The sequence below is a fragment of the Fulmarus glacialis genome, unplaced genomic scaffold (assembly GCF_000690835.1).
Source record: "Fulmarus glacialis isolate BGI_N327 unplaced genomic scaffold, ASM69083v1 scaffold35282, whole genome shotgun sequence".
Taxonomy (NCBI): Eukaryota; Metazoa; Chordata; class Aves; order Procellariiformes; family Procellariidae; genus Fulmarus; species Fulmarus glacialis.
Window position 1 is genome coordinate 1 of NW_009196525.1, and position 10687 is coordinate 10687.

Here is a 10687-nt window from a genome sequence, read left to right on the forward strand (position 1 = left end):
GTATGTGCGCGGGACCGAGCCATGTGTGCGCTTTAGTGAGCGAGAGGCGTTTTAAAATCCGTAGGACGGTTTCACAGTCGGTTACTTCCCCCTGCATTCTGTCTAGTCAAAGCCAGCATGAAACGGTGGCGGGCACTGACAAATGATTTACCAGTGCTTTGCAGGACGGCGGCGGGAGGCACTCCCTCCGTCCCCTCACCCCTTGGGTGTAGCAAGTGCCTCGGTGTTGCCCGGTGCCAGCGGCGGGCATTGGAAGGCTGGCGTGCACGCTGCATTAAAACCAAGCCCCACAGCGGTGGGCCACAGATGGCTGTTTCACCCCAGAGACAGCCTCCAGCGCTAGCCAGTATTTTGCTATTCAATCACCTGACACTTTCTGCTTCTAAGCAACGAGCACCATATTATGAGTTACAAAAAATGTCTTTAATTGCAGGAAGAAGATTCAGAACGTCTCAGTGCGGCGTTCGCTTCAATTGTGAACTTGATGAATCAAGCCACAAAGGAATGCGAGGTGAGGTTTTACCCCCAGCCCTGTGCAAAGGGGAATGCTTATGATGTGCCTGGCAGAGGCCTGTTCACGCTACTTTTGCTAAAACTGCAAAAATTAGACTTCAGTTTTGCTCATTGCATGGCAAGAGCTTAGCCAGTGATCCTGTGATGCCAGCCTAGATTAAGAAATTTGGGGCATTCGCCATCGTGTGGTAGGTTATGTGGTAGGTTTTACCAGTGTTATTGTGACTAACTAGTACCACCTTGGTTGATAAACAACACTATAAGCATTTTCCATAGACAGTACCAGTAGACCGGTACAGATTTTAGCAGAGGGTTTCTCCACTTCTTGGTGGAAAGGCAATATGGTTACAGAGACAGAAATGTCAGATGACGTCAAATTACATTGTGTCAGCCACTGTGTAGCCTTGTCACATGTCACAATGTACAGAGTTGTTTCCAGTGCTGCAAGGTACCTCTGCACCTCTGCTGTGGAGTGGCTTTACGACAGAGTAACCCTTTGTTTTCACCATGCCAACATGAACATGCTGGCTGATACAGTCAGTGTGTTCTGTGTGGCAGAAGTAAGGGAGAGTTTGAATCTCGAGCAAAGACATTGCTTTGTGTCACGCGTTTGCTCTGAATTTAGAGTTAACCTCCCCAGTATCGTTCAAGCAAACTCAATTTGGGATGTTGCTACTGTGGGCTGATAAGGAGCATGGGCTCAGTTCTGAGCAGGACCATATCTTTATTTGTGATAAGTAGAAATTGAGAGGTATGGCAAAGAGCTGCACAGCTCCGCTGCTTTCATGTTGGCTCTGGCTGCCGGGTGTCATTACTCTTCTGGGTAGACAGACCAGGAGCCCATTTCTGCCAGCTCATCCTTGTGAATGCAGCCCTGCAGCCCAACTACTGCATTAAAGTCTCTGAAAACTCCATCGCAGTTTATATCGTTTATACCCTTCAGGATCTGTTATCATAATGCAGCAGGGAGCTCCTTGTCTGCAGAGTTGATAACAGAGGCTAAGTCTTCAATTAAATTAAACAGTAGTTCAACACACACCAGATGATTAGCTCTTAAGCAAGTCCTTTATCATTTCAAAGCACTACATACACAGTAACCAGTCAATCCTAAAACAACTCGGGCGGAAGAGAGTTTTACACAAGATGAAACAAAAATGTAACAGTGTATAGAGACTCATCCTATGGCCTGTTAGGAGTATTAAAGTTAGAACAAGCAGTGGATGACTTCCCCATTTATGCGTCAGCCAAGATGGTGCAGCTTCAATCATCTTCTGTAGAGAAGAAGAGTCATAAAAAGGGGGGGAGGGGGGAATTCTCAGACCCACAAGTTCATTGATAGAGTTTACAAAGTGCAAATAAAAATCCACAGCTGAACATAATCATTTAGGCACTTGAATGCAAACGATTAAAATTGTTATTTAATATGAGTTGTTTAGAGTTATTAAGGGACCAGATTTCACCCACATTTCTTACCAAAAGTTTGATTTCATTTCTTTGCTCTGTGACATCATGTAGAAGAATCCAGCTCACATCCTGTGATACAGCGATGCTCCGTGAAGCGTTTTCAATAGTTCAGGGTATTTGATGTATTTTGGGGCGTAGCTCCACAGTAAACCACAATACAAGCAACCAAATCTGTTGATGTGTGCATAACCTCAAGAAATAAAGCACAGCAGTAGATTTGGAAATAAGAATTGCTATTGGCCTTATTTTTACTAAGTTTAGTCTTGACAGTCAGAGACAAGGAAAATATAAGTGAAATAAAATAGATATTTTGGAACTTTTTGGTCCCTGTCATCAAAAAGGTAACCCTGGAAGGAGTTCTCTGGTGACAACAGATGGCAGCAGAGCTGTACTCAAGTATTTAATTTGCAGCGGGGAAGATTCAAGTACCTTTACTGTGGAGCCAGAAAAGGGCTGCTGTGGACTTAAATACAATTCTCAAAACCACTCTGCTGGTACCAGCCTTGAAGACACTTTCGCTTCTTCACCAAGTCATTTTTCAGTATTAACATGTTCTGCTTTTAAAGCACTGCTCCTGCATGTGCCCTGCAGAACCAGTCTTCACTGGCTAGGTTGCAAAGCACCTAGCTTGCACATACATCCTATTAAGGACCCATTAACTATGCCTTCTTCCACCACAGCTTTTCTTGAAGAGCCTGATGAGGTAGATGTTTCCAGAGCATTCCTTCTGATAATTTCATGAATTCAGTTCTGAGGTGTCAGAGAGTCCCTATGTATTGTGCTGGGAGACAGGCATCTAAAATCAGGGCTGACAGTTCTGTACCAGAAGGCAGATGCCCTGAGGACATCCAGGCATTGTTTTCATCCTCACACGAGAACAAAACAACCAATTAATACAGAAGGTCAGTAGCTGTGCAGTTCCACTTTTCACTGTAAATCTGCAGTAGTTGTGAGCATGGCTTTGATGGTTCTCCACATAATATTCTCTGTTTCTATTTTTGTCCAGAAGTACTATAGCTTCATGGCAGCCTGCAGATGCAAAGAGCATGAAATCAAACACATCTGCAGATACCATGGCAGGCAAGCAGGGGAAAGAGAGCCAGAGTCCTCCGAAGAAGAGGTAAGTAGGTGGTTTTGGTTTTGATTAAAGGTTATTCCTTCCCTCGCCATGGGACAATTGTTATCCATCTAGTGCCTGTGACACTTTCTTACACTAATGTAAGCATGGGCATATGAACACCTGGACTGATCTGAGCCTTCTGTTGGGGGAGCGAGGCAGAGTAACTTCTGATGGCACCAATCAGTCCTTTTGCGGAGGGGACAATTTCATGGACTTCATAAAGCATCCCCTTCTCTCAGGGGCTGAATTTGCCTTTTGTGTTGTATCATTAGAAAACAGTATCTCCTTCTTTCCAGAGGACTGAAGACTCTGTAGCACCTAGTCAAGCTCAAACTTTCCAGCAACGTGTAGGTTTGTAGAATACTTTGCTTTTAAATTGAAGTATATAGCATTTCTTTATCATTTTGCATCAAGCTGGCTAAAATTTGTGATCAGGTGTGGAGACTTTGTGATGGCACAGAAGATTAATCAGTGGTGCATTCACAATCCTAATGTATGTATAGGTGGGCAGTAGAATAGGCATACAGAGACTTGCACAGTTAATTATAAACCAGATTGTGGCATGCTGGCACGTAGCATTCACAATCCTAATGTATGTATAGGTGGGCAGTAGAATAGGCATACAGAGACTTGCAGTGCAAGTATAAATAAACCAGATTGTGGCATGCTGGCACGTAACCGGTTAAGAGTCTACTTCGTATTTTGGACTGGTACAGGATATCAAACACTGTAATTAACTTCAGGCTCTTGTGAATTGCATCAGCAACAATAATCCAGCAGTTCTCCAGCCTCACCTCATTTGTGCTCCTGACACATTCCCTGTGCTGAGGAAAGGCATGCAGCAAGGCACGCAGCAGTTGCAGAGCCAGTTATACTTGGCCCTCATACAGTCTCTCTGAAGACTCCTGTTCCTCAAGAAGAGAAAACTTTTTTTTATTTTTCAAAGCCTAACACCTCACCAAATCAATTTCGGGAAGTTCAAAGCCACATGGAATCTGTACCACAGTACAAATTAGTGGGAGCACCCTTGCTGTATGGATGTTTTCCAGGTTTATGTTCAAAACTGTTTATGTTGGTAACTTTCAGTTTTGTGAGGTAGAGATTACAGAATGTTGATTATTTCCATTGATTGAAACATTAGATTAAATACTTTGAGTATGGCACTTGATAATTTTAGTATTGACAGAAACATTTTACAGTTTTGTCCATGCTGCCTGTATATTTTGAAAAATCTTAGTACATTTATATAGCAGCTGAAATGTAATTTTTTTACCCAAATGCAAAATTTTCATTTTTGCAGGAAATCTAAGATGACTAAACAGTAATGAAACTTTTTTTTCCCCCTAAAGACCAGACAAGCTTCCGAAGACATCTACATTGAAGTTTCTCCTGGCACCTATTCTGTCACAGCAACCTCAGTGGACATGGTGCAACAAACCCACGTGGTGGATGTCAATGCAGGACAAAGTGTTGATTTAACTTTTGTTCTATGATGTTTGTTGTTTCTTGGCAATCACAGGAATAAAATATGAGGCTGTTTTAATGCATGTAATGAACTATGTATATCTTTTTCTTGTTAGCACTTTAATAGTATCCTCCTCTTTGGGACTCCATTTTTATGGCCTGTATATTTGTTTTCTACTTAATGCAATTATATGCAGCCCACTTTGTACACTGATTTTTTAAATATTTGTACATTGTCTGCCTTAAATCCAATTATGTGACTGTGTAATTCCAGGTTCTTATGCTTTAAACAATTAAAGGTACAATCAGTGGAATAAATAATTTAGTCTTCGTGATGACAGCTTCTTTTATATTATCCTCAGACAGAACATCCCTGTTACGTTCTTGACCACAGAAAGTGTGATCCATGTGGTATGAACATGGATGTACATTAGCTTCTGTGGGCTGGCACTGATTTTAGAGCAGCTGCTCACAATGCATCTCTCCTATCTGTACTTCTATTATTCTGATAAAGAAATAAAATGCAAATGAAATTCATTATCTAGGACTCCAACTCAGGAAGGTGCTTGAATATGTGTCAGATGTTCAGTATAGGCACATAAACTACTGACACTTCAAGTCCCATCTCTTTGCAGGCTCTTACCTAGGCTGAACACCAGTTAGCTGCCTTTTTCAGTAGGTGGTAGGATACCCTGAATTGTCTCCTATTTCCTGCAGGGGAAAAGTACTGCTGAGCAACTGCACGCTGCAGCTTATGGACAAGTTCATATGCTTTAAACATGAGCAGTCCCACTAACCAGACTCCTTGGATGCTTAACTCTCCAGAAGGATCAGATTCCACGGTTAGAATTAGTGACATGACCTATATATATCTGTAATCGTTTTGTAGCTGATGATATTAAAGTTTCAGTTAATTTTCACAGGAATATAGAATTCAGTGACTTGAATGCTGGATCTCTAAGCATTTTTTTGTTTGTATCTACAGTAGCAGGTCCTTTACCCTCTGGCTACTTTCTCTTTAATCCTGAACAAAACATTCTCAGCTGTCAGCCTGTATTGTTTCTCCATTCCTTCTGGCTTTCTACAAAAAGAAATCACTATGCTGAATTCCTCTGGCTGACTCCGGAGAACTGTAGACAAATTGGCGGTTTATTAGACCCTACTGTGCATACTAGTTTACCTGACCTCTCCAGAATTGTAAAGTCAAGTCCAAATAATTAGGAATATAACACCTTGGAGTAAAGAATGAGGATGCTGAAATTCGATCTGGGTGGAAATAGAATTTCTCAGTTATTAAAATGATACAGTTATCCATAAAGATATTCTACAGAGACAGTACCTAAATCAGCACTTGATTTGCTTAATAAATGGTAACACTGATACAGTATAAGCAGTTTACCTGAAATTTCAGCTCCTGAACTTCATCAGTTATACATTTATTGAATTCTGGTTGATCGTGTCTCTCTCTGCTTTGTTGCAAGTGAGATCTTTGCTGTTTTTTTCTGTCTGTCTTCTGACATGGTCTGTATCGTCAAGTTTGTAGTCTCCTATGCAAGTCGCTTTACATTTATCATATGACTCTGTTTTCTTTCTTGCTGTTTTATATCTTTGTTTTTCTGATGCTGCAGACCCTTCTTCCTGGAGGACAGAAAACAAATCCCTTGGAAGTCTAGTCTAAAAAAAGCATCAGTGTCTTTGTAACTGCTGCTTTCCTGGCTGTAAGATAGGTACCGCTGCCTCCCGTAGCTTTAATAATGGTGTCATTTATGTGCTAGAACAAACTTTACTGCTGAAACACAGAAGTGTACAATAAGACTAAAGGCTTTTCAGAAGCTCTTAGGCTTTGACCAAAAACTTTGCTCCTTTAGAAGTTAGGAGTATTTTTGGTGACTACAGTGGGAGGACATTAGCCCCACAGAGAGCACCTCTGGGAAGCCTGCTCTCTAGCTTCACTTGTTTGTTGCAAGTTATTTCTGATGCAGTCTGTATTATATGATAAAACTGCTTCATCTATCTCAAGGAGTAGCAATGTATCTTCTGGTTTTAAAAACACCAAAGGCTATTTTACAGGAATAAAAGTATGTCATTATACTCTGTATTACCACATTGCATCCACTGCTGTGATTCATGCTGCCAGTTTGGGGCTAGAATGAAACCACTCTGGTTTCTTTTTAGTTTTACCAAAAGGCAAAGCAAGTCACTTCAGTGCACAGCTGTGACACTTGCTAACATAGAGCATGTCTCTCTGGAGCTCCATACTGGCCTAAAAATTCCTAGGAAATTAATTACAAAGGTGTGTAATTATGATTATTTAAATAATAAAGTAGGAACCATATAGTTAATAAGTTGGTAGGCATCTGCTTAAAATTAATGCACGTAATTGTGAGACTACAAGGTATATTCCAGTATATTCTCTGTTCACTGAGACATGTCATTAGCAGATTAATCTTCTAAAGAAAATCATGCAGGTTTAGCACATTCAAAGTTTTACTCTGCAGTCAACTCACAGTAGCAAGAGCATGAAGGTACAGAGGAGCTGATATTTGACTTCGGATATATAATTTATTAATTGTACCCCCGATGCTCTTGTGCAGAGCAGTGTTTCTGTTCATCCTGCCATTCTCCTTCATCTTCCCCTTCTTCCTGCAAGCTTTTTTCTTCCTCTTTTCTGTGCTTGCTTTTTTTGGCGTTCATGTTCTGATTTTTTCTCCCCAAGTTTTTCTAAAGCAGGAGGGGACCATGGCCAACAAGCCAGGCCTAAAAATCAGGGTGTTGTCCTTGTTCCTAGCTGTGACACAGTTTGCTTACTCTGTATCCCCTAGCTTCAGGGTAGGGATCTGCTGTTTAAACGGCTTGCTTCTCGTGAGGGAGTAAGAGAAGATGCTCAGTAAAGACCGTTGACTAAAAAATCTGCTTTTATCTTTCAGAGATAGAGATCATGACTATCAGAGTTTGACCGGCAGAGCCCAGAACCTTTTCAGATTGAATCTTTTCTTGTGTTTTATTGCTGCTGACAGTCACATCTGTCCATTTCCAGGGCCACTCATGTAGGTCCCTTCTTCCATAGGACTTCATTGGATTGATGTCAATGGGCATTTGGCAGGTTTCTGAATTGAAATCTGCATTATTGAATGCTCATGCAGTTACTGGCATAATCTTTTCCATTTTACCAAGTAGCTTCAGCCCTTCCTTAGGGTTTGGGGATTTTTGCTTTGTATAAATTAGTGGAGAAGTTTCCTGCCTGTCACAAAACTGGTGGGTGGCCTTAGCAAGCAGTTAAGTTAGAAACGATGTATTTTTCTAGCCAACTTCCAGACCATTAACAAGAATATTTCTTCCATTCAAACAAACTGTGTGCTTACATAAATACATTATTAATACAGATTACCTTACCCCCAATGATGGCTTAAAATCTCGGTCTCTTAAGATTTCTTTCATTGTGAGTTGCCCTCTGGGAGACTGCTCGATGGTTTCAAACATTGCACTCCAATTAGTCGGGGCAACACAGGACATGTCCCCAGCGGAGATGGCTTTGGATTCCAGTTTGCCCTTTGTACGTGTGCTGCTGCAACTGCCAAGTCCTGGGAAGGAGTAAAATTATATCTAAGAATGAAACCAGAACTGAAACGGAGAAACATTCATTTTGGAAGAGAGGAAAATGCACTTTAAGCCTGAAAGGAATTATTTCAGGTTATTCTGCATGGACTAGCTACGAAGGTTAATGAAGATGTTAGCATCATAAAGAACATAGCAAAATGATGGGGAACAAACTCAGAGAGGGATATCTATGCTTCCAAATGAAATTCACTGTTCTGGTAGTTTTCCATTGGATGAGTTGCCAAAAGAAGAGCTAGCATGCAAGATGAGGCACCAGAAATGTTGGGGAGGGGAAAGTATTGTATCAGAGACTGATAATGCGAATTTACAGTATTTATACCAATAAACTACAGGCAAAGTGACTGCCCAGATGAAGGGGGCCCAGAACACATTTGGGTTTTTTCCCTCTAGCTGCTGCTTCCCTGTGGGGGTGTTAAAAGGTACCTGAATTACTGGGATGGGACTCGTGGTGGCTTCTTTTCCAGTATTTCCACTCGGGTCTTACAGAATCCTTTAGCCTGGGCTTCTCAAGACAGCCGGAGCCTGTGTTAACAGCACTGTCCACTACAGTACTCTTAGTGGGGAATGGCTCCAGGTCAGAATCAGAAGAGGGGGAAGATGCTGCCACAGCTGCTGCTGCTTCTTTTTTTTGGCCTTTCAGTTCCAGAAGGCATGGAGAGGGCTCGCTGCTGGACTCTGCCTCTTCAGTTTTGCTCTGAAAGACCAGAGACCTGGATGGAAGAGGCCACCAGGCATCAACATGGGGATGGCAGCAGCAGATGCACCTTACATATGCTGACGAACAGCATATATCACCACAGTGATAGTGGAAATGTGGCCAGCAGAGTGAGCAGAGCAAGCAGTGCTTGGCAAGGCTGTGTACAGCACAAACAGGAATCAGGGCTGGTTTAGGACTGCAGGAAAAAATGCAAGAGTTAGTGTCTGGACTTTCTCTGGGCTTCACCCTGCTGGTGAAGGGCATGTGGATCATCTCTACAATCCTGTCCCACAGGCTGGGAAGGATCCACAGAGCCACACCTTGTGGGAGTTTCACTTTTTTGTCATTCCAGAACTGGACCATAATTTCTTCATCTTCTGAGGCTGTTGAGAGAAAAGGTAAGCAGCCATAAGCAGCTGGCCTGCCTGGGCAGTGCACGTACACAGATCGGCTTGCAGCTTTATGCACTTTCTACTCCCGTCAAGCAGTAGGATCAACTATCACCCCTCTCTGTAACACCTCACCATAATATCATGGAGGGTGGAGTGGGCAGCTAGGACACCGTCGGTGTGACAACAGGCCTGGCAGCATCTTTCCTCCCCACTTGTCATCAGATGAATGAGACAATGTTGACTGAGTAACTTTTGTTGTTACTGCCAAAGTTAGCAGTAATGCTCTGAGAAGAGTAGTTTGATAAGTCAGTGGAGCTTGACCATCAGACATGGGAAAAATGAATGAGCTGTTGACATCTCCTACATTTGGGTGATAAAATCACCCCTAGATGTACCATTAGGTACAAATGTGAGCATTCAAGCACAGAATGAGAGCTGCCTCACTTGTATCCCTCATGAAAAGACTACCTTCCTTCATATGGCAGACACAGCCTTGCCCGAGCAGAAATAGCACATCTGCGGACACGGAAGATGTCATTTTTATGGGTCACAACTTCCTTGGGGTCAGACTGGTGAGGTTACACACAGATATCCATCAGCAAGTCCCATCAGCTCCTGCAAGCTTTAAGCAACACTAAACTGCAGTCTGTGCACTGGTGTTTCTCTGGCAGTAGCACCGTGACAAGAGTTTATCCTGACAGTCTCACTCATGTTCTGGAGCAAGGTGAGGAAGAAGAGGGCAGCATCTTTCTTACCTCGTAAGGGGTCCCTTGTCTCAATGCCTGTGAGGACGGTTCCTGGGCCGTACCTGGCCATATCTGGCTCCCAGGGCGCCAGCACTTTGTCTCCAGGGAGTAAGGAGTGCTTCATCCCGTTCACGTATTCCAGGATGTCATCCTTTGCTGTTTTTTGCACACACACTGGATGCCTTCCACATGACGCAAGTGGTTTGGCAAACTCTACCAGGAACATGCCTCTTTCACTCTGTTACCAGGAACAAAATAATAGTTCCTCTGAAAAACTGTCCGTAATGTGACAGGTCATGTAACCTTCACCAGGAGGCCATTCTCTGGCTATGTGGCTAGGTCAAAACACCAAGCCAGCCTGAACAGTAACTAAACAGTGTGCAGCGTTAGTCCAGCATTGGGACAGCCAGAGAAACCTCGGTGAGGCTCACCAGAAAGCAGGCTGGTGTACATGTACAGATTCACTGCCGCTAGCATCTGCATTTTCTTCCCCAAGAGAAAAAGCTATAGAGAGAGTGCAACTGGATTTCGCAAACCACACCATGTGCACCAGATAACAAAGGACACTGAAGCCGTCCAGAGCTGTTCTTCAGTCATGCGCAAGTCCTTCCTCATTACATACAACATTAACTCTGCTTCGGGGGGGGGGGGGGGGGCGGTTTTTTTTTTCTTT

At 42.8% G+C, this 10687-nt stretch overlaps 1 protein-coding gene across 1 annotated transcript in view; it reads right to left on the bottom strand.

The window, feature by feature from the left end:
- Window positions 1–5989: 5989 nt before the first annotated feature.
- The window catches only part of LOC104072690 (chromosome unknown open reading frame, human C11orf16), a 6597-nt gene continuing 1899 nt past the window's right edge, over window positions 5990–10687 (bottom strand). The window contains exons 3-7 of the mRNA XM_009572223.1: window positions 10024–10252; window positions 8603–9259; window positions 8352–8411; window positions 7955–8145; window positions 5990–6199 (exon numbers count right to left, since the gene is read on the bottom strand). Coding sequence (XP_009570518.1) covers window positions 5990–6199; window positions 7955–8145; window positions 8352–8411; window positions 8603–9259; window positions 10024–10252 — 1347 coding nt within the window. The remainder of the gene's footprint in view (window positions 6200–7954; window positions 8146–8351; window positions 8412–8602; window positions 9260–10023; window positions 10253–10687) is intronic.